At 43.5% G+C, this 25,721-nt stretch overlaps 1 protein-coding gene across 1 annotated transcript in view; it reads right to left on the bottom strand.

The window, feature by feature from the left end:
• LOC143696410 (uncharacterized) overlaps nucleotides 1–25,189 on the bottom strand; it is a 243,260-nt gene extending 218,071 nt beyond the window's left edge. Inside the window, exons 1-2 of the mRNA XM_077192541.1 lie at nucleotides 25,091–25,189; nucleotides 24,623–25,014 (exon numbers count right to left, since the gene is read on the bottom strand). Of these exons, the coding sequence (XP_077048656.1) occupies nucleotides 24,623–25,014; nucleotides 25,091–25,189 (491 nt within the window). The remainder of the gene's footprint in view (nucleotides 1–24,622; nucleotides 25,015–25,090) is intronic.
• Between the last annotated feature and the right edge of the window lie 532 nt (nucleotides 25,190–25,721).

The raw sequence follows: 25,721 nt of genomic DNA, 5'->3' as shown, positions 1-25,721 counted from the left end.
GTTTTTTTTTCTCTCTATTGTGGGCAGGCTGCCAGCTGTAGGCTTTTTTCTCCTCCCCCCCCCCACCTGGGTTGCTGAAATTTGAGATACAAATTTAAAATCAGAGCCAAAATGGGTGCTAGGCTTTCTGTATCTCACAAGGGTGTCTATTATCATCTCTTAAACATTCTTAAGAGTGAAAAAATCCGATTTTCAAAAACAGATGTTAAACAGTTCGTCAGATGGCTTTTCCTTCACTTCCCCAACATGTCCACTGAAAATCTCAGTGATTTGGCTTTTTGGGACAAAATTGGTAGTGAATTATTGAAGGCAGGGAAAGCAGGAGACATATCTCCGTCAAAATTTGCTTTTTTAGCCCTGCAGATAAGAAATGTTGTAAAATTTAATTTAAAGATGCAAGAACAGCCATCCGGCAACAGTTTCAATATCTCTGTTTCCCAAAAACCCGACCTACCCCCCTCCGAGTTCGGTTCTCCCTCCCCCACTCACCTCCCCCCACTCCCAGCCCCTGCACAAATCCCTGCCTCCCCCCAGAAGTTTCCTGTCTCCAACCCGGACACTTCTACCCTGAATTCCCGAAATCCCACCCTCCCCCCTGCTTCCCCAAGTTATAATACCGTGTCTCACAACCTTAGTGCCCGCCTCGGTACCCCTGAGACGCGCCCGGTAACTTCCCCGGACCATAATGGCGGACACCACGTGGCAATGGTGGTTTCCTCGCCTTCCCATAATCCCTTTCGCTCTCCCAACAACCCATTCTGCTCGGAGCACCCCGCCCCCGAAACCCGCCCTCCCGCCCTTCCCCCGTCTCCTCCTCCGGCCCCTCCGGCTCCTCCTCCGGCTCCTCCCGCCCCGGCCCCGGCCGCCCCTCCCGCTCTGGCCCCGGCCGCCCCCGCCCCCTCAGAGCTCTGCCCGCCCGCCGCGGGCTCCCTCCGCCCCCCCCACGGCCCGCCCTCCGGCGCTCAGGACAGTGTAATAAGAGACGCTGTCGCCGGGAGACAGAACCCGGAAACAGGACAGTCCTTTTCTGCTGCGCCTGTCTCATATATTCCAGATGTCAACGGGGCATTCCAGCCAAATTATAGCCCCCTTTCTGTTGCTTCTGTTAAAGAACTAGCCAAAGCCCAAAAAGATTTTGGGAGATCAAGTGAATATTTTAGAGGGCTCCTTAAAGCTACATTATTCGCTCACATTTTAACCCCTGCTGATATCAAACACCTTTTTTCCTGCCTGTTATCCTCTTCTGAATATCTCTTGTGGGAGGTTGCATGGCAAAAAGGATTGAGAGCAATTTTACCAGCTCTGTGGGCTGATGAAGCTACTGCTCGTGATGTTTATGGTAATATGTTATCCCTCGATCATCTCTGTGGACAGGGAGGTTGGGAAGATAGCGTGATCCAGGCAGAAAGCATTCCCACAAGGGCTTTCAGAGAAGGTGCTAAAGCAGCTGAGAAAGCTTTCTTTGGGCTCCGTCCTAGTATTCCAATTGAAAATTATTTGAAAATAACACAGTCTCCATCTGAGTCCTTTTTGAGTTTTGTGGAAAGGTTGAGAAAAGCTGTTGAATTGCAAGTTCAGAATGAAGGAGCCAGGATGGAAATCCTCACCGAGATCGCTAAAGAAAATGCCAATGAGAAGTGCAAAGCTGCTATCCTCAGCCTGCCAACGCCTACGCTGCAGGCCATGCTTGAAGTGTGTGAGAAGAAAGTTACCATCACCCTTGCTGACACCGACGAGAGACCAAAACCACAGAGGAGGATTGCTGCAGTGGAAACCCCTGAGCCATCATTCACCAGCCAGCTCCAGCATGTCACGATGCCACAAGAGAGAATCTCCAGCTCTAATAGACCTTGCCATCTTTGTGGGAAGTTGGGGCATTGGATGCCCGACTGCCCTCTGAAAAAGCAGTTTTTAGATTTTAAATACAATATGCTTAAAGACCAGAATTCCCCAAAGGACCACCTCTCAAAAAACTGAGTAAAGAGCGCTCCTTTCCCCAGCGCTATGACAAAAATAGGGTGGGCTCAATTCAAGTACGGGGGAGGGAAAAGAAATCTAGTGTAAAAGATGTATCGGTGCCAAGCAAGGCACTGGCTTTGAACAAAACAGAACATTCATTTCATTGGAATAATCCCAGACCAATCTTAACCACTGACTCTTCACATAATCCTTACAGGCTGGCGTTGACCGAACCTCTCCATCTCAGAGACACTAACTGGCATTTCATATCTGTTAACCCTGAACAACCAGGTACTTGGACACAGCTTTGCCAGAAACGTCACAGTAAGTATGTCGTCCTTGGGGACACAAAACACACACCCCAAGAAATTATTATTCCTCCGGGTCTCATATCATCAGACCCGAAACAATTTGTCATATGGCTTCACTGTACTCATCCACCCGTGTACTTGCCCAAAGGCCAAATCATAGCCCAAGCCATCCCAGTACCTGAGCCTCCATGGGACCAGGAGCAAGCAGACACCCTCAGAGGTAAACTCCATCCCAATGTCTGCTGGACTCAGGTATTGGGAAAAGAAAAACCCAAGCTATCATGTGGGTTGCACCGTGGTGGCGAGTACAAGTCCATACAAGGACTTCTAGATACTGGAGCAGATGTCACGATTATTCCATCTAAAGAGTGGCCATCACACTGGGAATTGCAAAACGTAGCAGGACACGTGCAAGGTGTAGGGGGAATTCAATTGGCAAGACAGTCAAAAAACGTTGTTCAAATTGAGGGACCCAATGGCAAAATAGCTTCCATTCGCCCATTTGTTTTAGACTACACAGAGCCCCTCTGGGGCAGAGATTTAATGGTTCAATGGGGAACCACAATTGACATCCCAGAAAACCCGCAGGTTTTTCGGGGAGCGGTCGCTGAGGTGCGCCATGCCCAAAAATTGATTTGGAAAACTGATACTCCAATAAGGGTAGTTCAGTGGCCGCTCAATAAAACCAAATTAAAGGCGCTTGAAGAACTTGTACAAGAGCAGTTAGAAAAAGGTCACATTGTGGAGACCACATCGCCGTGGAATTCGCCTGTCTTTGTCATTAAAAAACCAAAGACAAGTGGAGACTACTCCATGACCTCCGTCAAATCAACAACGTTATTGAGGACATGGGCTCCCTACAACCAGGAATGCCCTCACCAAGCATGCTTCCACAAAATTGGTCTTTAGCTGTAATTGACATCAAAGATTGTTTTTTTCACATTCCCCTACATCCTGACGATGCTCCGCGTTTTGCCTTCTCGGTTCCCACCATTAACCTGGAGGCCCCAATGAAGAGATACCATTGGACAACCCTCCCTCAGGGACTGAAAGTCAGTCCTGTGATTTGCCAGAGGTATGTCTCTTCCTTGTTGTCTCCAGTCCGTGAAGCTGCAGGAGATTCCATCATCCTGCACTACATGGATGACATCCTGGTGTGTGCCCCAAGCGATGACATGCTTACTCACACACTTGACCTGACAATCAATGCATTGGTTGCTGCAGGGTTCGAGCTCCAAGAAGAAAAGATTCAAAAGATGCCACCTTGGAAGTACCTGGGCCTTGAAATTGGAAAGCGGACCATTGTGCCGCAAAAATTGACTATCAAACATGATATCAAAACCTTAGCGGATCTCCATCAACTCTGTGGATCCTTAAATTGGGTGAGACCTTGGCTAGGCATTTCCACCGAAGACCTAGCCCCCCTTTTCAATTTGTTAAAAGGGGGAGATGACCTTAGTGCTCCTAGGACCCTCACCCAGGAAGCGAAAACCGCACTGGAGAAAGTTCAGGAAATCATGTCTACTAGACAGGCCCACAGGTGCCAGCAGGGTCTCCCCTTCAAATTTATCATTCTAGGCAAGCTGCCACACCTCCATGGTATGATTTTTCAGTGGGAAACTGTCCAGGCAAAGAAAAAGGACCAGGTCAAGAAAGATCCCCTCTTAATTATAGAATGGGTCTTTCTCAGTCACAACAGGTCAAAAAGGATGACAATGCCACAAGAGCTGATGGCAGAATTGATCCGGAAAGCAAGGATACGGATCAGAGAATTGGCAGGGTGTGACTTTGACTGCATTTACATTTCCTTAAACCTGAAATCAGGCCATTTGTCTCAAGCAATGCTAGAGCAATTTTATCAAGAGAATGAAGCCTTGCAATTAGCCCTAGATAGCTACACAGGCCAAATTTCAATTCACAGACCGGCCCACAAAATTTTCAACTCAGATGTTCAGTTTTCATTATCACTGACAAGTATTCAGAGCAGGACACCTCTAAAAGCACTGACAGTTTTTACTGATGCGTCTGGTGCGTCTCACAAGTCAGTGGTAACTTGGAAAGATCCCCAAACTCAACAGTGGGAAGCAGATATTGCCAAGGTGGAAGGATCACCCCAAATTGCTGAGTTGGCCGCTGTAGTCAGAGCTTTTGAGAAGTTTCCCGAGCCTTTAAATGTAGTTACTGATTCAGCTTATGTTGCAGGTGTAGTGTCTAGGGCAGAGAATGCTGTGCTGCAAGAAGTTTCCAACATTCCTTTATATGAATTACTTTCTAAGTTAGTAAGAATTATTTCTGGCCGAGAACACCCATTTTATGTGATGCATGTTAGGTCACACACAGACCTGCCGGGGTTCATTGCAGAAGGAAACCGGAAAGCTGATGCCCTTGCGGCTACAGCCAAGATGGCCCCGCTCCCAGAGGTATTCCAACAAGCAAAGATCAGTCATCAATTTTTTCATCAGAATGCACCTGCCTTGGTCCGGCAATTCCATCTGAAGCACAAACAAGCCCAGGCCATTGTAGCCACCTGCCCTTCTTGTCAAAATCAGTCACTACCTACCTTAAGTGCAGGTGCAAACCCTAGGGGCTTGCAGAGCTGCGAAGTGTGGCAGACAGATGTAACCCACATCCCATCATTTGGCAGATTTAAATATGTCCACGTCTCCGTGGATACCTTTTCTGGTGCCATCTATGCTTCTGCCCACACAGGGGAGAAGGCCAGTGAGGTAAAGAAGCATTTCATGCAAGCATTTTCCACATTAGGAATCCCTAAGGTCATCAAAACAGACAATGGCCCAGCGTACAAGTCCAAAGACCTTCAGAGCTTCCTGCAGCAATGGGGAATAGAACACAAAACAGGCATCCCCTATTCCCCGACAGGCCAAGCTGTGGTGGAGAGAGCCCATCAGAATCTAAAAAAGGTTCTTCACCGACAACGTGAAGTGATGAAAACAGAGACCCCTCAAATCCAGCTGTCCAAAGCGCTGTTCACACTGAACTTTTTGAACTGTACCTATGAAAACCTTAACCCACCTATTGTAAGACATTTTAACGAGAACAGTCAGCACAAATTAAAAGTCCGTCCGCCAGTCCTCATAAAGGACCCTGAAACTTGGAAAATAGAGGGGCCCCATGAGCTCGTAGTCTGGGGTAGGGGGTATGCGTGCGTATCCACTCCCTCAGGCTTGAGATGGATCCCCTCCAGGTGGGTGAGACCGTACATTCCTAAGGTGTCAAAGGACAAAGCTGCAACACAGGTAGCCAGTGCCTGCTGGAGGAGGAAGCGCCGTCAGACTCTTTAAAGTTAGATTGTTGTTACCTGGACCTCATCCCTAACATTTTTTATTTTCAGTTTTAGTGTTTTCCTTTGATCTGAACTCAGCCCTGGTGTCATCAGAATGAGCCCCATCCTTCCGTTGCTTCTGTTGACAGCCGTCCATCCAGGTCAGATGTGGATCGTTCCACAACCCCAAGCAAATGTGTGGACCACCCTCGCCAGAGTCCTCAACCAAGACCACATTTGTCTGTCAGCCTCTTCTGTGTCTGACCCGATGTCCACTTGCCTTGTGGGGATCCCATCTAAATATGATGAATTTCCGCCAACATTAGCTGCTCCCCTTCCCCCAGTATATAATCCGTTATCCCCTTGGTCAAAATTAATTGATAGACAAGCAGTAGCAGAAAAAGAACCCCAAGAATTTGAACTCCTTGGTTCTGCCAAGGCATTCTATTGTGTTCAGTTTACGTTTACACCAAAAGATCAAGTAGATTTGTACCATGAAGTCAAACAGTTTAAAGTGAATTATACAGCAAAAATTTGGTGTAAGAAAATTTCCCAAGTAGGAATACCTTCTACCCCTGATAATAAGCCCCGTGCCCTTCCTAAGGGGTTTTTCCTCATTTGCGGGGACAGGGCATGGGCAGGCATCCCCTCTCGTCTAATCGGAGGTCCATGCACCATTGGAAAGCTGAGCCTGTTTACACCCAACAAAACCCAAATCATGGATTGGCAAACCAAAACCAACACCCGCAATTTGGCCCGCAAAAAGAGAGATTTAAGGAATCTGGACCCAAATTGCGATTCTGAAATTGTACATTGGTCCAAACCAAAAGGAGTTGCGATCACCGTGTTTTTGCCATGGGTGTCTGCAGCTAAAGCTCTAGGTGAATTATCACATCTAGAGTGTTGGGTTGCTAAACAGGCCAATATTACATCAGCTGCACTTTCAGACCTCCTGGCAGACGATGAAACAACAAGGCAAGCCACCCTACAAAATTGGGCTGCAATTGATTTTCTCCTCTTGCTACATAATCATCGTTGTGAGGAGTTTGAAGGTCTCTGTTGCCTGAATCTGTCATCCAAAGCTGAAAATGTCCACAAAATCATCGGGAAGATGCAACAAATGGTCCAAGACATCAAGCAAGAAACAGCAGACTGGATGGATGGACTCTTTCAGGGATGGGGACTCTCGGGCTGGGTCAAATCCATTTTGAAATCTGTATTTTTAGTTTTGCTTGTTCTTCTTGTTATTTTGATCAGTTTTGGGATCATCAAGAGCATGGTGACCAAACTGATCTCAAAAGCTATTTCCCCTTTAGAGGTCAATCAGGTGACTGTTCCCACCTCTTCTGAGGAAGGGACAGAAACCTCTGCAGAATTTACAAAACAGCCTTGGTTTGCTGATGATTGATAGCACTCCGAGCTGAAATCTAATGTTTAGGTGCCTCTTCCTTTTTTTATTTAAACGAAAAGAGGGAGATGTTGTAGTGCGTTCTTATATTTTGTAATACTTTGAAGTAGTTTGTCTTGTATCCCCATGTTTTTCCCAAATGGTTTATCCCAGACTATACCCCCCCCCTCCTCTTCCCTCTACTTGTGTTATCCCTTTCCTGGGATAAGATCTCCAAAACCCCCACCCTGGCTCTCTGTCAGTCACCTCGACATCCCAGCCCCCTACCTAGAAGTTTCGGTCCAAGTTGTCGAGTGATTAGCCAGGGGCCAAGGGTCAACCCCCCAAGTCCTGCCCCATACGCTGTTTTGTATGTCTATCCTCCCAGCACCCATCCCCCAGGGATACCTATTGGTCAGTAGGATTTTATCTATGTTAGTTTCCTCCCCCCTTTAAATGTAAGCTTCGAACATCCCCCAGTGCTCTCGGCAGGAGGCCCCTGAGGTATAGGAGCTCGCTCGGGACTCCTTAATAAAACCTTGGAATACCCCCTGCTGGGAGTCGGCCCCTTTCCTCTTCCACCGACGTCTCGGTCGTCTCTGCTGCAGCGAAGGCAACCAGCCTGAGTGCCCTCAGCACCCTCGGGGCACAGAGAGTGTCTCCCTGCAGTCGGCCGTGGTGGGGCTACCCCCCCACTCTCTGCCGACCCGGGTAAGGCCCAGGGACTTGAGAGGCTTGCAGAGAGACTGGGACAGCTTGCTTATAGTTTTACAGTAGAAATAGACTAGAGGAGTATTTGCATAAATAATTATGGATACTTTAGAGATGAAACAGCTGTAGCTGTTTGTTGCAAAACATGTTTAGAAATGATATCATGTCTTGAAGGTTACTCAAAAGAACTTGGAAACTGAGCTCCAGACTAGAGTGAAAACATTAATTCAGGTTACTGGAGAAAAGGAAGAGCAGGAGGAAGAATGTAAAAAAATGAAGGCTTTGCTTGCAGCCCTGACAGAGGAGTTGGAGACTTCTGTTGCCAATTTGAAAAGCTTGCTGCAAGAAGAGCAAAATAGGTAAATTAATGAGTTTCAATTCCAAGAGTGATCTTACAGGTTGCAGTCTATGACAAAATCAAGAACAATTGGAAATGAAGCTGAAATTTGGGGGTTTTTTCCACACAGTGGTCTAAATGCAGAGAGTTGAATGTAAATTTTTTTGTTGGTGATAGTTGATACTGGTCTATAAAAAGTAAATTTTTGCCCCCTCCAACTTTCATAAGTCTGTCTTTAAGAAATAGAGATTTCTGTAGGTATATATTTGTTTACTTTTATGTCGACTGTTCTGAGGTTGTAAAAGTGTAATTTGATATGTGCTGCAGGCAGATAGATCATCTGCCTGTTGAAAGGTAAATGTTCTTAAAGTGCTTGTGCTAAGACTTTGTCTTATTGTCCTTGAAGTTTCAAATGCAGTGAGTGCTTTGTACCCTACATTTGGGGTTTTTAATTTACCATTTTCTTAGATTAAAGAAATATGAAGATGATTCAAAGCTGCTTACCTTGGAGCTCCAAAAGAAATCTGCTGAACTGGGTAAGGCTTGTAGAAAGGCAGAAAATGAGCCAGGCAGTAATAAAAATGCTTTCTGCTGTTGTCTGGAAATGGACTGTCTCTAGTAGGTGGAGAAATGATTTTACAGTACCTGTACCTATCAGGAATGCCTGAATTTATTTTGACTCAGCTGATCCCTTTTCTTTGGGGGTCATTGGTACTGGCAGCAGCCAAAGGGCAGTGCTGTGCAGAGCTCCAATAGTGAGACCATTCCTGCATGAATTCTTCTGGAGGTAATTTTGGTTTCCAGCTAAGAGCAGCAGCACTGCAGGTGCCAGGAGTGACTTCTGCAGCAGAGATAAAACCCTCCCATTGAGGTTTCTGGGACCCTGCCCGTGCTGGAAGTGGAATGATGCTGGCAGGGGTTGTCTTTAAATATCATCAATTTGATATCCTGTGCTTTCTAGGGATGTGCTCCTTAGTCCCCAGAGTAAGAGCTCTGCCTTGCTGCTGAGAACTTGCAAAAAATACCAGCACTGTCAATGTGCACAGAGAAACCATTTGGAAGTCAGTAACAACTGGTTTCCTTTCTCAGCATATCCATATGGTACCTTCAGCAGTTCAGATTTTTTTCTGGAACAATGCAGGTGCATCAATACTTGCAGAATAGTCTAACAGTCCATGGTTTATTTGAAGCTATAATTGTGGAAAACATAGAAAGGCTCTAAACTTTATTTAAGATAAATATTTAGTTTCTCTTCAGATAGAGATTTGCTAATGTCTGAATCATTTTTTCAAGTCTACATTTAGATTAAGTCATAAATTAGCTTTTCAGCTTCTTAACTTAATCCAACAAGTTTTGAGAACTGAGTATTGCAAAAGGGTAAATGTTTTATACTGCCTGCTAAATCTGAAAAATCATTTCTGTTCCATTAATTTTACATTCCATGTGCTGTAGAAGAGATGACTAAAGTAAAATGTGATAAAGAAGTGCACCTTGAAGAGCTGTCAGAAACTCTGGTAAATATTCATTTTATTAATCTCATGGCATTTGCTCTTCATATGAAATTCCTCTTGCTTTGTAAGTATCTTAAATGTCATAAATAAACACCATCTAGTCTACCTTAACATTTCTACTAAACTTTCTCATACACAATTTCAGTGTTTTCTTTGAAGAACTTTTTTATTGCCACTGTTTTTCTTGTCTCCTGTGCTTTTGGTTTTTCTTGTCTCCCATGTTTTTGGTTTTCCTTCTCAAGGTTTTTGTTATTTCCTTCTTTGTTCATGCCCATTCAAATGCCACTCCCTGTGGATATAAAGTTTTCCCATTTGTTCTTCCTTACAGGCAGGTAATTAGCTCTGGCCTCTGTGAACCCTGCTGTACTGTGACACAGGCCCATTTTCTGTCACAGAAGTCTCAGCTATATGAAATACACTCTGAACAGAGGTTTCTTTTCATTATGATTTTATATTTACAAGCCTAACAAGAATCCATATCAACTCAAGTTAAGATAGTGGGAAATCAGGTGTGCATTTCACTGTGTTTGCTTGTTGTTCTAATCTGTGCATTGAGTGTTCTGAACTGAGTTTCACTCATTTTCTAAAATGGGCAAATTGGAGGACCTTGACTGAAGAAGAGTCTTGAGGCTACTGTAGAAAATATGCAGAGAGAGAAAAATGTGGAGAGAGCAATGAAAATGCTCTCCAGATGAGAGAGGTCTGAAGTAGGGCAATAGTAACATGTTTTTAGAAATAGTGAAGTTGCACATCATGACTTGGACACAAGTTTATGCATAAGGAACAGCACCCAGAGCAGTGTCCCACCCTAATTTTGCAGCCCAGGTAATTAAACTCACAGCAGGGGACAGACATGAACAGCACTGGTGTCACAGTTCACTGTCTCACAGCACTTCCAGATCCCAGCAGAGACTGGAAAGATCCAACCTGGATAATCCATGCCATGGATGTTGTTGGGTTCTTCTGAAAGCCTTGTGCTCTTAGTTCATGTCTGATAACCTCCAGCAGTTGGAGTTTGCACATGGATACTCAAAACTCTTCCTTTTCATTTTGCAGAAAGAATTCCAGGATTTGAAAGCACAGCTGACAAGTACAGCTGAGAAGGAACAAGATTATTTAAAGCAGCTTGTGACTCTGAAAACAGATCTTGAACAAGAGGCGTATGACCATTTTGAAAATACAATATTTAATTCGTTTTGGTGGAGCTGCTTTAATCCACAGTGAAATGAACTAGGATTGTTTTCTAATCAAACTTTTGAACTACATATATGCCATTAATTCTAGACTTACATTTCTAAATTCCACTTTCTCTATTTGTATGTATTCTATGGCATATGTAGTTGTTCCATATCTCTTTGACTTATTTAACAAGAAGAGAAAGTTTCTGAATTCATGGTTAATCTTGCTTTGAACTACATCATCTTCACTAACCATGAGATTTATATAAAAGTTGACTCTGATTTTCTTTCCTTCTTCTGTCACCTTTTGACATCTCTCTGACTCTGCTGCAAAGCTTATATTTGTAGATAAAGGCCTGGACTTCTTTCAGCATGGAATAAGACTTGATAATGGGTATGTTTAATTTAAAAGGAGATTTCAAAAGGCATCTTCTTATTCCTCTTGGCCATTTGTTTGAAATTAGGTTAAGGAATGAACAACTAACAGTGTATCTCAGTAAGCTTTCACTAGAGAAAGAACAAACAGCACAAGAGAAAAATGCTGTGGCTGCAGAAGTCAAGAAACTGCAAGAACAACAAGAGGCAAGTTGTAAACTTCCAGGTTTCATGAAAGGACAATACTCAATTTGACAAATTACTCAGTTTTACAAATTAGATGATGAGCTGCAACATGACTTGGGTCTGTAGAATACCTGAGCTGTTTTTTGTGTTTGAGTTGGAAAGGAAGTGTATTTACACTTGTGAGCAAGGCAGGTCAGTGTGCTTTGGATGTCTTTGAATTTTTTAAGAAGTCACTTTGAATTTTATTTCTTTGCTGACACATGGGTCTTTATTTAGGATAGTAAGAAAAAAGAAGAAAATACAAAGCAGTTAGTTGAAAATCTAGAAGAGGCAAATAGCCAGCTAAGGCAAGTAAAAACAAATATTAATAACTGATATTGTGAAAGGAAGTAGACTCAAATAGTTAGTTGTGTTCAAATGCTGCTTTCTGGGATTTTTTGATTAATGTTTTTTCTAGATTATATAGCTAAACAGGAACTATTGAGAATTGCTGTTGGCCAAGTAGAAATTTTCTCAGATTAGAAATACCAATTGCTGCAGGAACAGTGTTTGCCATCATTTTGTGTTACATAGTAGGAGCTGTCTTGTTGTGCATTAGACACCTCAGGTGAGAAGGCAATGAAAATGGAAGGTGAAGGTCATGGATTAAATGTGACAAGGCAAAACTGGGTAAGAGTTACTCTCTGTATCACCAGTTCAATAGACAGGCAGCTCCCATGTTTCACAGCTGCATTGCAATAGTCCAGGTGAGGATGTATTTTCCTTGGCTTAGCTGGAACATCTTTTCCTACTTCAAAAAAGTATGGACAGTTCACACATTGACTTACTGGGCATGTTGCTGCATTTTAAGAACATTTTCATTGAGCAGCTTATGAAGTTCCCATCAACATTAGCAGCTCTTTTTAGAAAATAAAAGAAGGGTTTCTTAGAAGTACTGAAAATAAGTAAAAGGCAAGAAGGAAATATTTACTAATGCTTGTTAATTTGGCACTTAGAAATGAACTGGAGTCTTGGAAGGAGAAAATGGCAAAGACAGGTGAAGAGATGAGAAGTACACTGGATGAAAGAGAAGAAAATGTATGTCATGTGTCATGCAAATATCTTACAGAACCTCTGGGACAGCATTAAATGTAAAATCTGTGTTGGGATTTTTCTGCAAAGCTCTGCCTGGGGGATGTGATCTCTGCCAGAGGTTTCTTCTCTCTCAGCTGCTGCCAGCTGTGCCATTGTGTGTGCCCATGCTGAGCCCTGGTATTTCAAAAGACAAGCACAGTCACGGGGATCTTCACTCTTTGCTGCAAGTTTCATATTAAAGATTTGGTTGTTTTCAGGCAAACAGAGAACCTGCTTTTCTGATTTTTCATATACCCACACAGTGATGGATGGGCTCTGGATTAGCTTTTTATATGTAGTGTGAGTTTTAGCTTAAATAGATTCAAACATTTCTACTTTTCTTTCTATTGGTTCAAAGCAACCTGGGGTTTTTAGCAAATTTCAGAATTTCATTGTAACAGTCAAAGATTTACAATTGTCATTTCAGGTAAAGAGTACTGAAAATGAAATTTCAAGAAAGGAAAAACCATTGAAGATTCTAGAAAATAATTGGGACAATTCATTTTTTCATGGATGTAGGGAACTTCCTACAAGTGTATTTTTAAATTGTGAAGATATTGGGGATTTTTTTCTTCTTTCTTAAGTCTCTAACAACTAAGGAACTGGTTCACTGCTATTGATTAACATCTCGTGGTACTTTATGGCTAAAACTCTGATTATTCTAACATGTCAGCTGGTGTTGCAGTCCCATTGGAACAAACCAGACTGGTGCAAGTGCAGGTTTGAGAACATTTACAGGAATTGCTCACATAGGGAGTCATTTGTAGAACTTACTAATGAATGTCTGAAATCTCTCTTTCAGATGGACAATTTAAAGCAGCAGGTGGAAAATAAAACCAAATGCATTGAAGAGTTGCAGCAGGAGGTGGGTAGAGATTTTCATTTCACAAATACATAAACACATTATATTTTGGGTTGCCTTTTCAGCAGGTTTGTGTCTGCTGTGATGTCTTTAGATACACCTATGTAATTTAAAAATTCTCCTTTCTTATCCTAACCCTGAGCAAATTAGGGAGTCATCTCAGGAATCACTTGATTTGTTAAATGTGCCTTAATTTGAAAAGAGCAATTACAAAAATAATACCTTTAATGAACTTCTACTCTTTTTCATTTAGTGCATAGTGTTATTTTTGTACTTGTAATAAGTATCTCAGTTACCACTTGTAGAAAATAATTCTGCACTGGCACAAACTGTAGTAACTTCACTGTAAATATAAAGAACTTGTATTTTTTGTCATGACATCTTCACACCTTCTGTCAGCAGCATCTTAGTTGTAATTCCCATTCTGCACCTCATTTGTTATTCCCTGCTCTTGCTCAGGAGGAGCCTTTCTTAAGATCATGAAGAAACAGTAATTATCACAGAAATGAGTTGAACATTCATTTGTTTGAAGAATTGTTCTGGAACCTGAGCTGCACAACAGAGAGTTATTTGCCTGATGAAAGCTGGAATTTCTTGATGCAGTTAAACCATTACATAATTCTATTTACTTATTAAGGTACAGTGCTTGTTTTGTTTTATTTCACCAGAATAAGGTGCTGAAAAAGAAACTTACTGCAGAAAGCAAGAAAAGCAATACTTATGAAGGGAAGGTAGGTTTAAATAACATCCTGTAGAAGATGAGGTGAGTGTTTTTAAGTGCCACTGTAAGTAATGATAATACTTGTTCAATACGTTCTGAGCTGCTTTGGGATCTGGGATACAGACTTTGCAGGAATGAGCTCACAGTTTTTAGAAGATGCTTCCATTTTTATCATTGGGCACTGACTGTTGGACATTTAAGAGATGGATTCACGTTGCAATTAATGATGTTTCTGATCTGTTCCTTTTTTTTTTTTTCTTTTGTTGATAGTGGACTGAACAGGGTTCAGCAACCTCATTGTAACAGAAAAGCATTTAAAAGACATATACATATATGTATATATATATTACTTTTTTAAGGCTGTTCTTTAAATGTGTTCTGCAGTGGCAATCCCTCTGATGGGAATATTGTGTCCAGCTTTGGGTACTGCACTTGAAGAAAAGTGGACTTTTTTGAGGATATTCATATGATAACCTTAAAAGGAAAAACTGTAATCAAGATGCACAGCTGGGAGAAAAATGTACCATAAAAGCTGGTAAAATCTGATACAGATTTACAAGAGAGGGAATCAAATCTCCATCTGTATTTGTTTTTTTCTGAGGCATTCACAGCATTTAGGGTGACTGCTTAGGGCAGTCTTCCCCACTGGGCTGTTGCCATTCTTTCTTTGAGTATTTTCCAACTCACTTCAGGCCAAAGTTCAACTCTTTATTAAAAAAAAAGCTGAACTTTTAAATAGGAAACACTTTAATCATATACCTGAACAGTAACAGTGTGTTTGTGCTCAAAAAGAAGAGGTAAGAAAAAATCATTAACACAGTAATTCCTAAACAAATAACAGCAGCAATTCTGCATTCTCAAAAGGTGAATAAATTGCAGTTAGAGATGGAAAATAGGAACAAGCACCATAAGGAAGCAGTTGACATCTATCAAAAAGACATAGAAACAAGAAAAGGAAATGAAAATAAACTTCGTGAAGAGGTGAGAGGTGTTAATTTTTACTGCAATTTAATTTTTTTATTTAAAATGTTTTTATGAAGCTTTATTGGCCAGAGTCCTTGCTCTTCCATTTCAGACATAAATGGAATTTGTGTATGCCTGTGAGCAAAGCTTTAGTACATGAGGTGCTTAGGCTGACGTATTTGAATATGTCTTTGAAAATAAGAACTCCATTAAAACTTCTTGCTTTCAAGATATAGTTCAAAGAAATTCCACCCTTGGTATAAAGTCAGCATAGTTAAATTAGACTATAACTTCTCCCATATTAGTATTTTTCTGCCCACACTTTTTTTTTTTTGATGGCAATGCTAAGAAATGTTAGGGCAGAGTGCTTGAAATGGCCTTTTGGTTTGAAGTGAACTTGCCTGCCATGGCTGTACCTTTGATCCTGCCCATTTTAACAATCTGCAGAAAAGATGAGGGATTTGAAAGGGATCTGAAAAGCAAATAAAGCCCAAGTGGGACTGCAAACTTTGCACCCACAGGGGACAGAAGAAATTAAGATTAAAAAGAAATATATGGTAATGTTGATGAATGAAATGCAATTTATTGCTGACAGGTAGAAAAGATGAGGTTGCTTTGTGATGAAGCAGCAATGATACAGAGAGAAACTGATGCCAGATGTCAGCACAAGATAACTGAGATGATGGCACTGATGGAAAAGCACAAGGGAAGAGATTTTCCTGCTTGCTGTGGTTTGCAGTGTGTGATACCATGTTAACAGCATGTTTATAACTTGTGATACCACGTTCATGACCTTTCCAAAGCAGAAACAGGCCTGAATCTGGGAAAAGGAAGCTGAACACATGCTGGACTTTGCATCATCTAAAATCAAATTCATTTGAAGATTTTCAAAAGATTCCTATGGGCAGATAAATTCCATTCATCGAAACTTCTGGGATTTTTAGATTTTTTTCAGTTCAGGCTTCCTTTGATACCATCTGAGTGCAATATTTTTCAGTATCAGTTTGGCTCTTTCTCTGAGATGCCTTAGTGACTGTCAGCAGTTTAGCCTGACACATTTTAGTTTTCCTTTCTGTTCCTCTATTTTGCAATATCTTTAGCAGATACATTAATAAAGATGGCACAGCTGGCTCTTAGTGCTGAGCACATATTGCTGCACAGAAATCAAGCACTCTCTGCCAGTCCACAAAATAATACTTGAATTGAGCATTTTCTGGTTTACAGTTTCTGCAGAAGCATCAATGAATCTTTTCTTTCTGAATCTTAAGAGCCTGGTTTGAAAGAAATGATGTTTTAAGACTGGATAACTCTATAATTGTAACATTTAGTCACATGTTCTGAGTTTGTTGTTGGTTTGGTTTTTTTAACCCAGAATGAGTATGATAAAATGGTTGAAGAAAAAGATGCAGAGTTAAAAGTCTATAAAATGAAACAGCAAAAGCAGTTCTCATCAGCAAGAGCACTGGTAAGGAGTACTTTCCAATGTTCAGTAATTCAGTGAAGGGGCTGATGTCCTTGTGGAGTGGTTTTATGCTGGCTAAGGGCCAGGCACACACAACAAAAACATTCACTCATTTTTCTCTGCTGTAGTTGAGCAGAGGAGGGGAAAGAAAAATTCAAGTTGAGATAAGGATTAGGAGAAAAACACTTTGAGGGTAAAGCAGATTCAAACCTAAATAGCATCAAAAGTTTTATTATTAATAGAATTAAAAATGGGTAATGAGAATTAAAATAAACCTTTAAAACACCTTTTTTCCCAATCCCTGCCTCTTGCCCACCAACAGCACAGAGAGACAAAAGATGGGATCTTCAGTCAGTTTGGGACTTCTAAAAATCTTTTTTCAGGTTGCTTAGAGAGTTTCTTTTTCCTGCTGTGCTCTGGGGTCTTTCCCACCAGAGACAGTTCTCTGGGAACTTTTCCAGTGTGGTTTTAATTTTTGCCAGTAGCAGTCCCACCCAAGCTGCTGCAGCAGATCTTATTCTGGGCACTAAAAACTCCAAATGTTTCTAGAAATGAATTGGAGTAGCAGTGTGTTTGTGTCTGCTCTTGCAGATAGTGTGTCATGCTCTGACTTCCCACTTGGAATAGGAAACTTTTGTTTTAAATATTTCAATTGTGCCCTCTCAGCCCTGTTCTCCCAAGTGTTTTAAGGTCTTACCTTGAACATTTCTGATCAAGTTCCTGTTTCTTATAGTGCTTCAGTCTTTTTAAACAAGCTAAAGCAAAGCTTCAAGTATAGGGCTGAAAAGCAAATAGAATTCTCTTGTGTATCTAATGAGTGTCCCTGTTAATTACTGTCTCACTTGGGACTGTTTTCTTTTTTCTGGGCTGTGCATAGTTAACCCTGTCCTTTATTTAATGGTTTGTAGGAAAATGAGCTGTCACGTTTGAAAAGTGAACTGGCCTCCCTTAAGGAACAACTGAAAGCAGAAATTGAAGAGAAGGTGGAGTTTTTTATTCACTGAGCAGTGGGGGTGAGAGGTGTGGCCTGGGCTTGTGCTGTGGGAGGAGTTGGATAAGAAATGAAACTGAACAGAAAAACAGGGACTTTTGAATGCTGGGGTTGTGCTAAACCTGGTCATATTTTTGTGTGAACTTTGTAACACTCTGTGATTATAGATTATATATAAATTAACAACAAAACAAAACTCTCCTTTATTTTAGTTAACTTTAACTACCTAAAGCAAAAAAGTTCCCTAAACTGTAGGGGTTTTTTCAGTGACTTTTGAATGCTGAGGTTGTGCTAAACCTGGTCATATTTTTGTGTGAGCTTTGTAACAGTCTGTGATTATAGACTGTGCTCTGTAATTACTCCAAGAAGATTTTTAACAACTGAATTCAAAGAAATATTTCCTTGCTGTCACATAACTCTTTTGTAGGAGAATCTTGTAAAAGAGCACTCTCACAGTATGATTCCTGAAAGTGAAAAGAAACACAAGGTAACTTCAACTTTTTAATTGCTTTTAGAATTTGGTAGTGTTTATATGTGTAGAATCAAGTGAAGTGCCATGATAATTTATTTGCATTCAACAAAAGACATTGGAATGCTTTGGACTTCAAACTTTTTAAAGAAAATAAAAATTTATGTTCCTGGGACTCCTAAACCTTGTTTAGATCTATACAGTGAATCTACGCGTGTAAAAATAGAAAGTCTCCAAATTATATTCCTAAAATTAAAAAGATAAAAATAAAAAATATCTCCTTCAGTGCAGGAAGCCCCTTGGGCAGTCCAACACTGAAGTTTTGTAACTCCTAACAGTGAATTTTTCTTGTTGCATTTTTCTGCCTGTATTTCTTACTTCTCTGTAGATGATTTTTTTTTTCCCCCTGGGATAAGAAGGGATTTTAAAGGGTCCTACCATTCCATGGAGATATTAGACAGCAGTTTCTGGAAGGGCTCCCACTGTGTAATTTTTCTTGCTCCATTGTTGATTTTTTTATGTCTCTGGAATTGTTTTACTCGGTCTTAAAAGTGTCCATTTGTAAAGGCACTTTTCCTCTATGGAAGAGAACAAAGCTGATCTAGCTGTAAAAATGGTCAAAGTGTCAAAGTAGTCCTGACTGCAGAACTTACCCTTCTTCCCTGTCAGGAGTTCACTTGTGGGTTTCATATTGGAGCAATGGAATCCAGCACCACTTTGATGTTATCTGTCTGAAAAAGGACTGCACTGGACCATTCAATGCTTCTCAGTTTAACTTCTAGTGAAAAGACTATTTTAATTAACACCAATCTTGATATAGCTATCAATCTTTCTCTGAAAGCCTTTCCCTGCAGTTTTGTTTGTTCCCATTTTCTTTGATGTTTGATATGGTCCACATGTAGTGGCTACAGTTCAGAATAACCTGAATTTCTGCAGATAAGCATGAAGAACTGAAATACAATGTGCCATGAAACTCAGCTCTTCCATAGCTTCCCCTTCATTCTCCTCATTTGGCAACAAAAATAATATAAAAAATGCTATTTCCACCCCACCCCACTTTGTTTGGGTCATTGCTTCGTGTTTGGATGGAAAGAGAAGAGTTCCACCATTTCTCTCAGGTGAATTCTTGGACACTCAGACTGTAAACTGGCTCCTGAGTTTGGCTTTAGATTCCATTCTTACCCCATAAAATAAAATCTAAAAATAGAAACGTTTTCTTTCCCAGACATATGCTATCAAGACTCCTCCAATGGATAAAATGCACAGTGGAAGAAGCACAAACCTGCCTTCAGAGCAGAGCAGCAGGAAAAAGCAGAAAGTGCTTGTGCAGCTGGACACTCAGTCAGACAGCTCTGAGCACACTGACCTCCTGGTAAGAGTCAGAGAGCAAATCCTGTGCTGAGCACTTCTTTGTGCTCACTGCTGGCTCTGAGAATGAAAATAAACAGTTTGGGCTTCCACATTCAAGCCAATATTTATGTGTATATTTTTAATTGATTGTTTCTTTCTGGAATTGTATGTACATAATTAACATGCTTTTTATTGAACTGTTTTGCCTCATAATGACATTTTAATGTTTTTTATTTTTCATAGTTTAATATCCTTAGGGGGAAAGAAAAAGTAGTTTTTAATATAGTGTGAGTAAGTAATTTTTCATTTATTAGAGCATAGTTTTGGAAGAAGAAATGTTTAAAAATTTGTACAAAGATTATCCACAAGCTTCACAATTACATTCCAGAGCACCAAAAAAGGTATGTTAGCCTTTCCTAAGATTAAAGCAAGCAGTTAATCAGATTGTTTACAGAAACTAAAGGATGGCTTTATTTTCCTTCCTAGACCCCAGCTCCATCCAGTGTGAAATCTCCAGGCTCTGCTCTGAAACTCAAAACCATGAGGAGAATGCGCGAGGCGGGCTGGGCTGCGCTCTCCAAAATGGACAGGAAAAGGAAAATTAAAGATGTTGTAAAGTTCTTTGCTTGAAATGCAGAAATACCCAGTGCCCTGGCATTGCTTGCAGGGTTGTTTTTCTCTCAGAGTTAGTGCTTTGTTGCATTTTTCTGTCATACTCAGTGTGTTCAATACTGTGTTCATTCCTTTACACATATGAACTTTATAGATCTATAACTGCAACCCCTGCAGAGCATTTTCCACCTTTCCTCCCTTGTGCTTCAAAATGTTGGGACAAAAATTGGCCAATTTTAAATTTTGAAATAAATAGAACTGCATAGAAAGTTGTTTCAAAGCTGTTTCTGGCATTAGAAAGTCTGGTTTTAAAGAACTTCTGTTCTTTTAAATTTACTCCATTTTTCTTAACACATAAATCATAGTGGAAGAAATGTTGCTGTTCAATGTATGTTCTTTTACCTGAAGTCCTCTTGCTTTTTCCTGCATTTTAATGGCTGTTAGACCTGTCTTTTTAGACTGTTTTGTTTTCAGTATGTTGAAATGGTTTTGAAACTTCTAAAATTGCAGTAGAATTGCTTGTATTTAAAAAGATTTCAGCTTCATAAGGGAGTAAAAGATGCACGGTATAAGATCGTGAAAACAATGTTAAGATGCCATTAAATTGTTTATCTGAAATATCAAGTATGGTACTATTTGTTATTGCTTTAAGTATTTTGAACACAGACAGAAATCACCCACCAGCCTTCCTAGGGACCAGCAGAAGTCCAAGGATAGATTAGAACATCTATTTCTGTATTAATCCTTGATTAATCTTGGTTTCACAACAGCGACAAACCCTACTTCAGAGCCTAGACATAACAAGAAAACTACAAGTACATGTTAAAATATAATGCAAAATCAAAAATCCCAAATGCAGGTGAAGTGGGAAGCAAAATAGATTTGTTTTCTTCTTTTTGTGTAGTCTTAGGGATAGGCCAGTAGTTTGGGTTCCTTATGTTGAGCTGTTGAGCAGCGATGTAAATGAGATTTGTTATTGTATGTAGCTAACAAATATTGTGCAGAGATCTGGAAGAATCTGCTGTGCTTTCCCCATGAGCACTTGAAAGTGAAAAATGGAAGTTTGTACTGCCCACTTCTGGACTCAAACAGTAACTAATCAACTAGAGCCTTGGTATTTCCTAGGGACATGAATCCATGGGATATCACAGAATTCTCCTGATCCTGTGAGTGTGTCCTGTGAGGTGCTGTGTAAATCACCTGAAAAAGTACAAAAATATTGCCAGCAACACTGCAGAAAGCTTGCAGGAAATGCAAGCAGCAGGGAAGGGTGTAAAATCCCATCTGCCCGTTTCTGTGCCTGATTTTATTTATGGGCTGAGGGTGCCCTGCTTGTTGCCATGGCCACAGTGCACAGCTCCATCTCTCCTGTCTCCTTCTCTGGCCTCAGGCCCAGTTCCTGGGAGCACCCCATGGGGGAGAATCCAGGCAGTGAAAGAGACAAAGAGCCCAAACTCCTGGGCTCAGACTCAGACAGGTCCATGGGGGAAGGAAAAGCTGTGCAAGGAAGCAAAACCAGGAATTCATTCCCTGCTTCCCACGGGCAGGTGGGTGTTCATCCGTGCCCAGGTGAGCAGGGCTCCAGCCCAGGCAATGGTGACCTGGGGACACAAATGCCATCACTGCCAGCATCCCCCCCTTTCTGCTTCTTCCCCCTCTTTCCAGACTGATTCTTCTTCCACATGGTCTGGGAATGCCCTGGGGTCAAGTCAGGTCACTGTCCCAGCTGCGTCTCTGCCCCTTTCTGGTGCTCCCCAAGCCCTCGCTGCCAGGGCAGGATGAGGAACAGGAAAGGCCTCGGCTCTGGGCAGGAACAAAACCCTCCTGGAACCTTCCCTCTGTTTCCAGGCCAAATCCAAGCCCTGCCCCAGAGAAGCCCCTGGAAGGAAGTTCAGTCTCCCCAGCCCAAAGCAGTCCCCAGTGCCCATCCCCAGCACCAGGCACTGCCTTCCCCAGGGCGTCTCCTCTAGGAAAGGGATGGCTCAGCGAGCACCAGGCCGATGGCGATTGCAGCTCGGGGGGAAAACAGGCGGGAGGGGATCCCTGCTTGGAGTTCCAGGGGTGCTTTATGGGCCAACACACCCGAGGGGTCCAGGCACCAAGAACCAAGAACAAAGCAGGGTCCAGGCTTTTATATGGGACAAGGGAGGGGGAGCTTTGGTGTCGCCATGATATTTTCTGAAACTGAGAAGCTGAGAAGCCTCACAGGAAAAGAAAAACAAGAATTATCTGCTGCTGTGGAATGCAACAGGTGCATCTTTGATTGGTCCATGTTGGTTGTTTCTAATTAATGGCCAATCACAGTCAGCTGGCTCGGACTCTCAGAGAGTCATGAGCTTTTGTAATCATTCTTTTCTATTCCTGCTTGCCTTCTGATGAAATCCTCTCTTCAATTCTTTTAGTATAGTTTTAATAGATCATTCTCTTTTAAGATAATATATATCATCAATAATAAATCAGCCTTCTGAAACACGGAGTCAAGATTCTCGTCTCTTCCCTTGTCCTGGGACCCCTGCAAACACCAGCGCACTTTGGGCCTGAGGGCCAATGGGCAGAGGGAACAAGGGTGGTGCAAAGGCGGGACAAAAGGGCAGCAACCAACTGGGATTCAGGGGAGGAGCTGCAGGCAACGGGAACCAATAGGAAAGCGGGAGTGGGGAACATTCTAGAACTGGGGAGGAGAACAAGGATGATGTAACTTGGGTCATCAACATGTAAGGGACACGATGCCACCAGGACACACACCAGGGGACAATGTCACCACACCTGTGGGGACGCTGCCACCAGGACGCCTCCAGTGACACCCAGCATGGGCCCACATGGCCCCTGTGGGTGACACTGACCCTTGCCCTGTCCCCAGGGGCGGTTGGGGTCCCCTGAGCGCGGTGGCCCTGGGACACCCTGGTGGCTGTCACTCACTCCTGGGCCACTTGTCACCAGCTGAACAAGTTCCCATCCTGCCCTGGTGGGTGGTGACATTCGGCTGGGACACCACAATGGTGGCAGGGGGGATGTGGTGGCAGGAACTGCATCAGGCAGCGCTATGGCAGAGATGAAGGTGCTGGTGGCACTGTGGTGGCACAGGTGGTGGCCTTGATGCTGTCCCAGTTCATGTCCCCATCCATGTTCATGTCCTCCCATGTCACCATCCATGGCTGTGTCCCCCCATGTCCCTGTCCATGGCCACTTCCAACTCAGGTCCCCACCCAGGGCTGTGTCCCCACGTGTGCCCATCCAAGCCTTAGTTCAATGTCTTGATTTTTACTCCAATTTCAGGGCTTTCAAAGGTATGAACAGAAACCTTTGTGTTTGAAGGCAAAACCAAAAGGATTTATGTGTCCCTGCCAGAAGAGCATCCACGTGCTTGGGCGGGTGGGAAGAACCTTTTTTGGAGGGGTTTCCAACCCCACTGTCTCCAAAATCATGGGTTTTGCCCCAGTCTGACCCGATTTGGTTGTAGAAAATGCCTGTGGGGCAGAGAGAATTAAAATGATGGATTTGTATTGGAGAAGACCTCCAAGGCCACCCAGTGTTACTTGATGCCACCAGGAAGACGCAAGAAGTGAGATTTTTCTGGGGTCAGAAGTCGACAAATCTGCTCCATGTCGCTATAGGACATGAAACAACACGAGCGCACACACCACTGTTCTCAAGGGGAAAAAAGGGAAGTTTATTTCCTGACTCCAACATTTATAGTTTTCCAAAAGTGACAGTGGATTGGAGGGTGACAGTGCCACCTCTCCAATGACACTGGACAAACCAACAGTCCATCAAATTTCCTCTCCTCCATAAAAGAATGCAAAACAATAAGTTATTTACAGGAAGTATGTGAGAAAGTTTGCTACAAGAATGTAAACATCAGAAGGCCTAGAAAAATCTTCAAAAGTCAGGGCGACAGCTCTCCACAATGGATTTCTGATGTTGGTCTGTGGGTGTGTCCAGGTGCTCACGGGGAGCCAGGAGCCAGCCAGGTGTCTTCCTAACACAAATCAGCAGCACCACGGATCACCAGGGCTCTGCCCAACGGGGTCACTGGGGATCATCCAGTGCTGATCCTCCAATGAGGGATGGAGCTGTGGAGCTGGAGCAGCACACAAAGCTCTTCCCGCCCTGGGAGCACTCCCACAGCTTCCCTCAGTGCTGGATGAAGCGGTCCAGCTGGAGAAAGATTGATTGATTGTCCTTCTCGGACGTCCCGGCCGGCTGTCCAGCACCGCTAGCAGTAGGGGGGCACTATCCCGATCTCCGTGGTTCGGGACAGCACCTAAGGCAAACGCTCTGTGCCGTGACAGCAGTGTTACCTTGTGGCAGGACGTGGCTTGGCTTATGGCTACAGTCAGCAGAAATGAGAGAGCGCTCTCCAGCTGTGATGAATCCAGGTTTATTGGGTCCCAGGGGAAACCGACAACCAAAGAGAGCAAGGGGGAAGTTGCAACAGCTTATAAGGAGGGAGGGACACAGGGGAGGAGTCAGTCCTTGGACAAATAGGGTTTCAGAGGGGAGTGGGATACAAAAGATTGACTTAGGGAAAACCCCAATGGGGATAACTTGAGGGTGGGGCCCCGGCCCCTGAGCCAATCACTCGACGCTCCAGCTGAAAGTTTCTAGAGAGTTCTAGAGAGAAGGGTGGGAGCGCCGAGTGACCAACAGGGCACCGGGGAGGGATTTGAGGAAGGGTACATTAATCTCCAAGGCAACTGGGGAGGAGTTGGGATAACTGGCAGCATAAAGGAGGAAAGGGAGAACCAGGGCAGAACCATTGCATGATAGGGGGAACAGAACAGTCCAACTTATACAGACAACACAACAGCTGGATGCGTTGGTGTTGGGTCAAGGCTGACCTCTGGGAGAAGCTCTTCCCACACCAGGCACACTCATAGGGCCTCTCCCCGCTGTGGAGGCGCTGGTGGGCACTCAGGTGGGCGCTCGTCCTGAAGCTCTTCCCACACTCCCCACACTCGTAGGGCCGTTCCCCCGTGTGGCTCCTCTGGTGGGCAGTCACTTCATAGCTGGTCTTGAAGCTCTTCCCACACCTGGGACACTTGTAGGGCCTCTCCCCGGAGTGGATGAGCTGGTGCCTGAGGAGGCTGCACTTGTCCCTGAAGCCCTTCCCACAGTCGGGGCAGCGGAAGGGCCTCTCCTCTGTGTGAGTGCGCTGGTGATGGAGGAGATTGGAGCTGATCTGAAACCTCTTGCTGCATTCATCACACTCATAGGGCCGTTCCCCGTGTGGCTCCTCTGGTGGAAAATCAGGCTGGATCTGGCTCTGAAGCTCTTCCCACACCCAGGACATCCGTAGGGCCTCTCACGGTGTGGACACGCTGGTGGTGGATCAGGTTGGAGTTGTGGCTGAAGCTCTTCCCACACTGCCCACGCTCATAGGGCCTCTCCCTGGTGTGGATTCCCATGTGGGAGTTCAGGCGGGAGCTCCACCTGAAGCTCTTCCCACACTGCCCACACTCATAGGGCCATTCCTCTGTGTGGATTCTCCAATGGTTGATCAGGGACGATCTCCACCTGAAGCTCTTCCCACATTCCGAGCACTTGTGGGGCTTCTCCCCATCCTGAAGCTGCTCAGGGACCCCCAACTCTGACCTGTGGTCACCTTCTGGACCCAAGGTCGGTCTTTCCTCCTCGGATCCCCGTGATCCATGTTTGCAGCCCCTCCTTGTGTGGGATTTCCAGGACTTTTCCTCCCCGTTGGATTCCTGTGCCCTGGAGCCACTCCAAACGGCCTCAGCCACCAGGTTCTGCTGTGGGGATTTGTCCTCCCTGCTCTCCATCCTCAGCTCCTTCCCTGGGGGAGGAAGGACAAGGAGAGGATGGGATTTGCCTCCGTGCCACAGGGAAGGGGAAGGAGATCCCCCCAGTGCATCCCTGGCTGGACAGCATCAGCAGTGGGGCTGTCCTGCAGCCGGGGGCCGTGCTGGGCTGGGAGAT

This window comes from Agelaius phoeniceus, chromosome 34 (genome assembly GCF_051311805.1).
Source record: "Agelaius phoeniceus isolate bAgePho1 chromosome 34, bAgePho1.hap1, whole genome shotgun sequence".
Taxonomy (NCBI): Eukaryota; Metazoa; Chordata; class Aves; order Passeriformes; family Icteridae; genus Agelaius; species Agelaius phoeniceus.
This window is presented reverse-complemented; position numbering and strand designations above follow the sequence as displayed.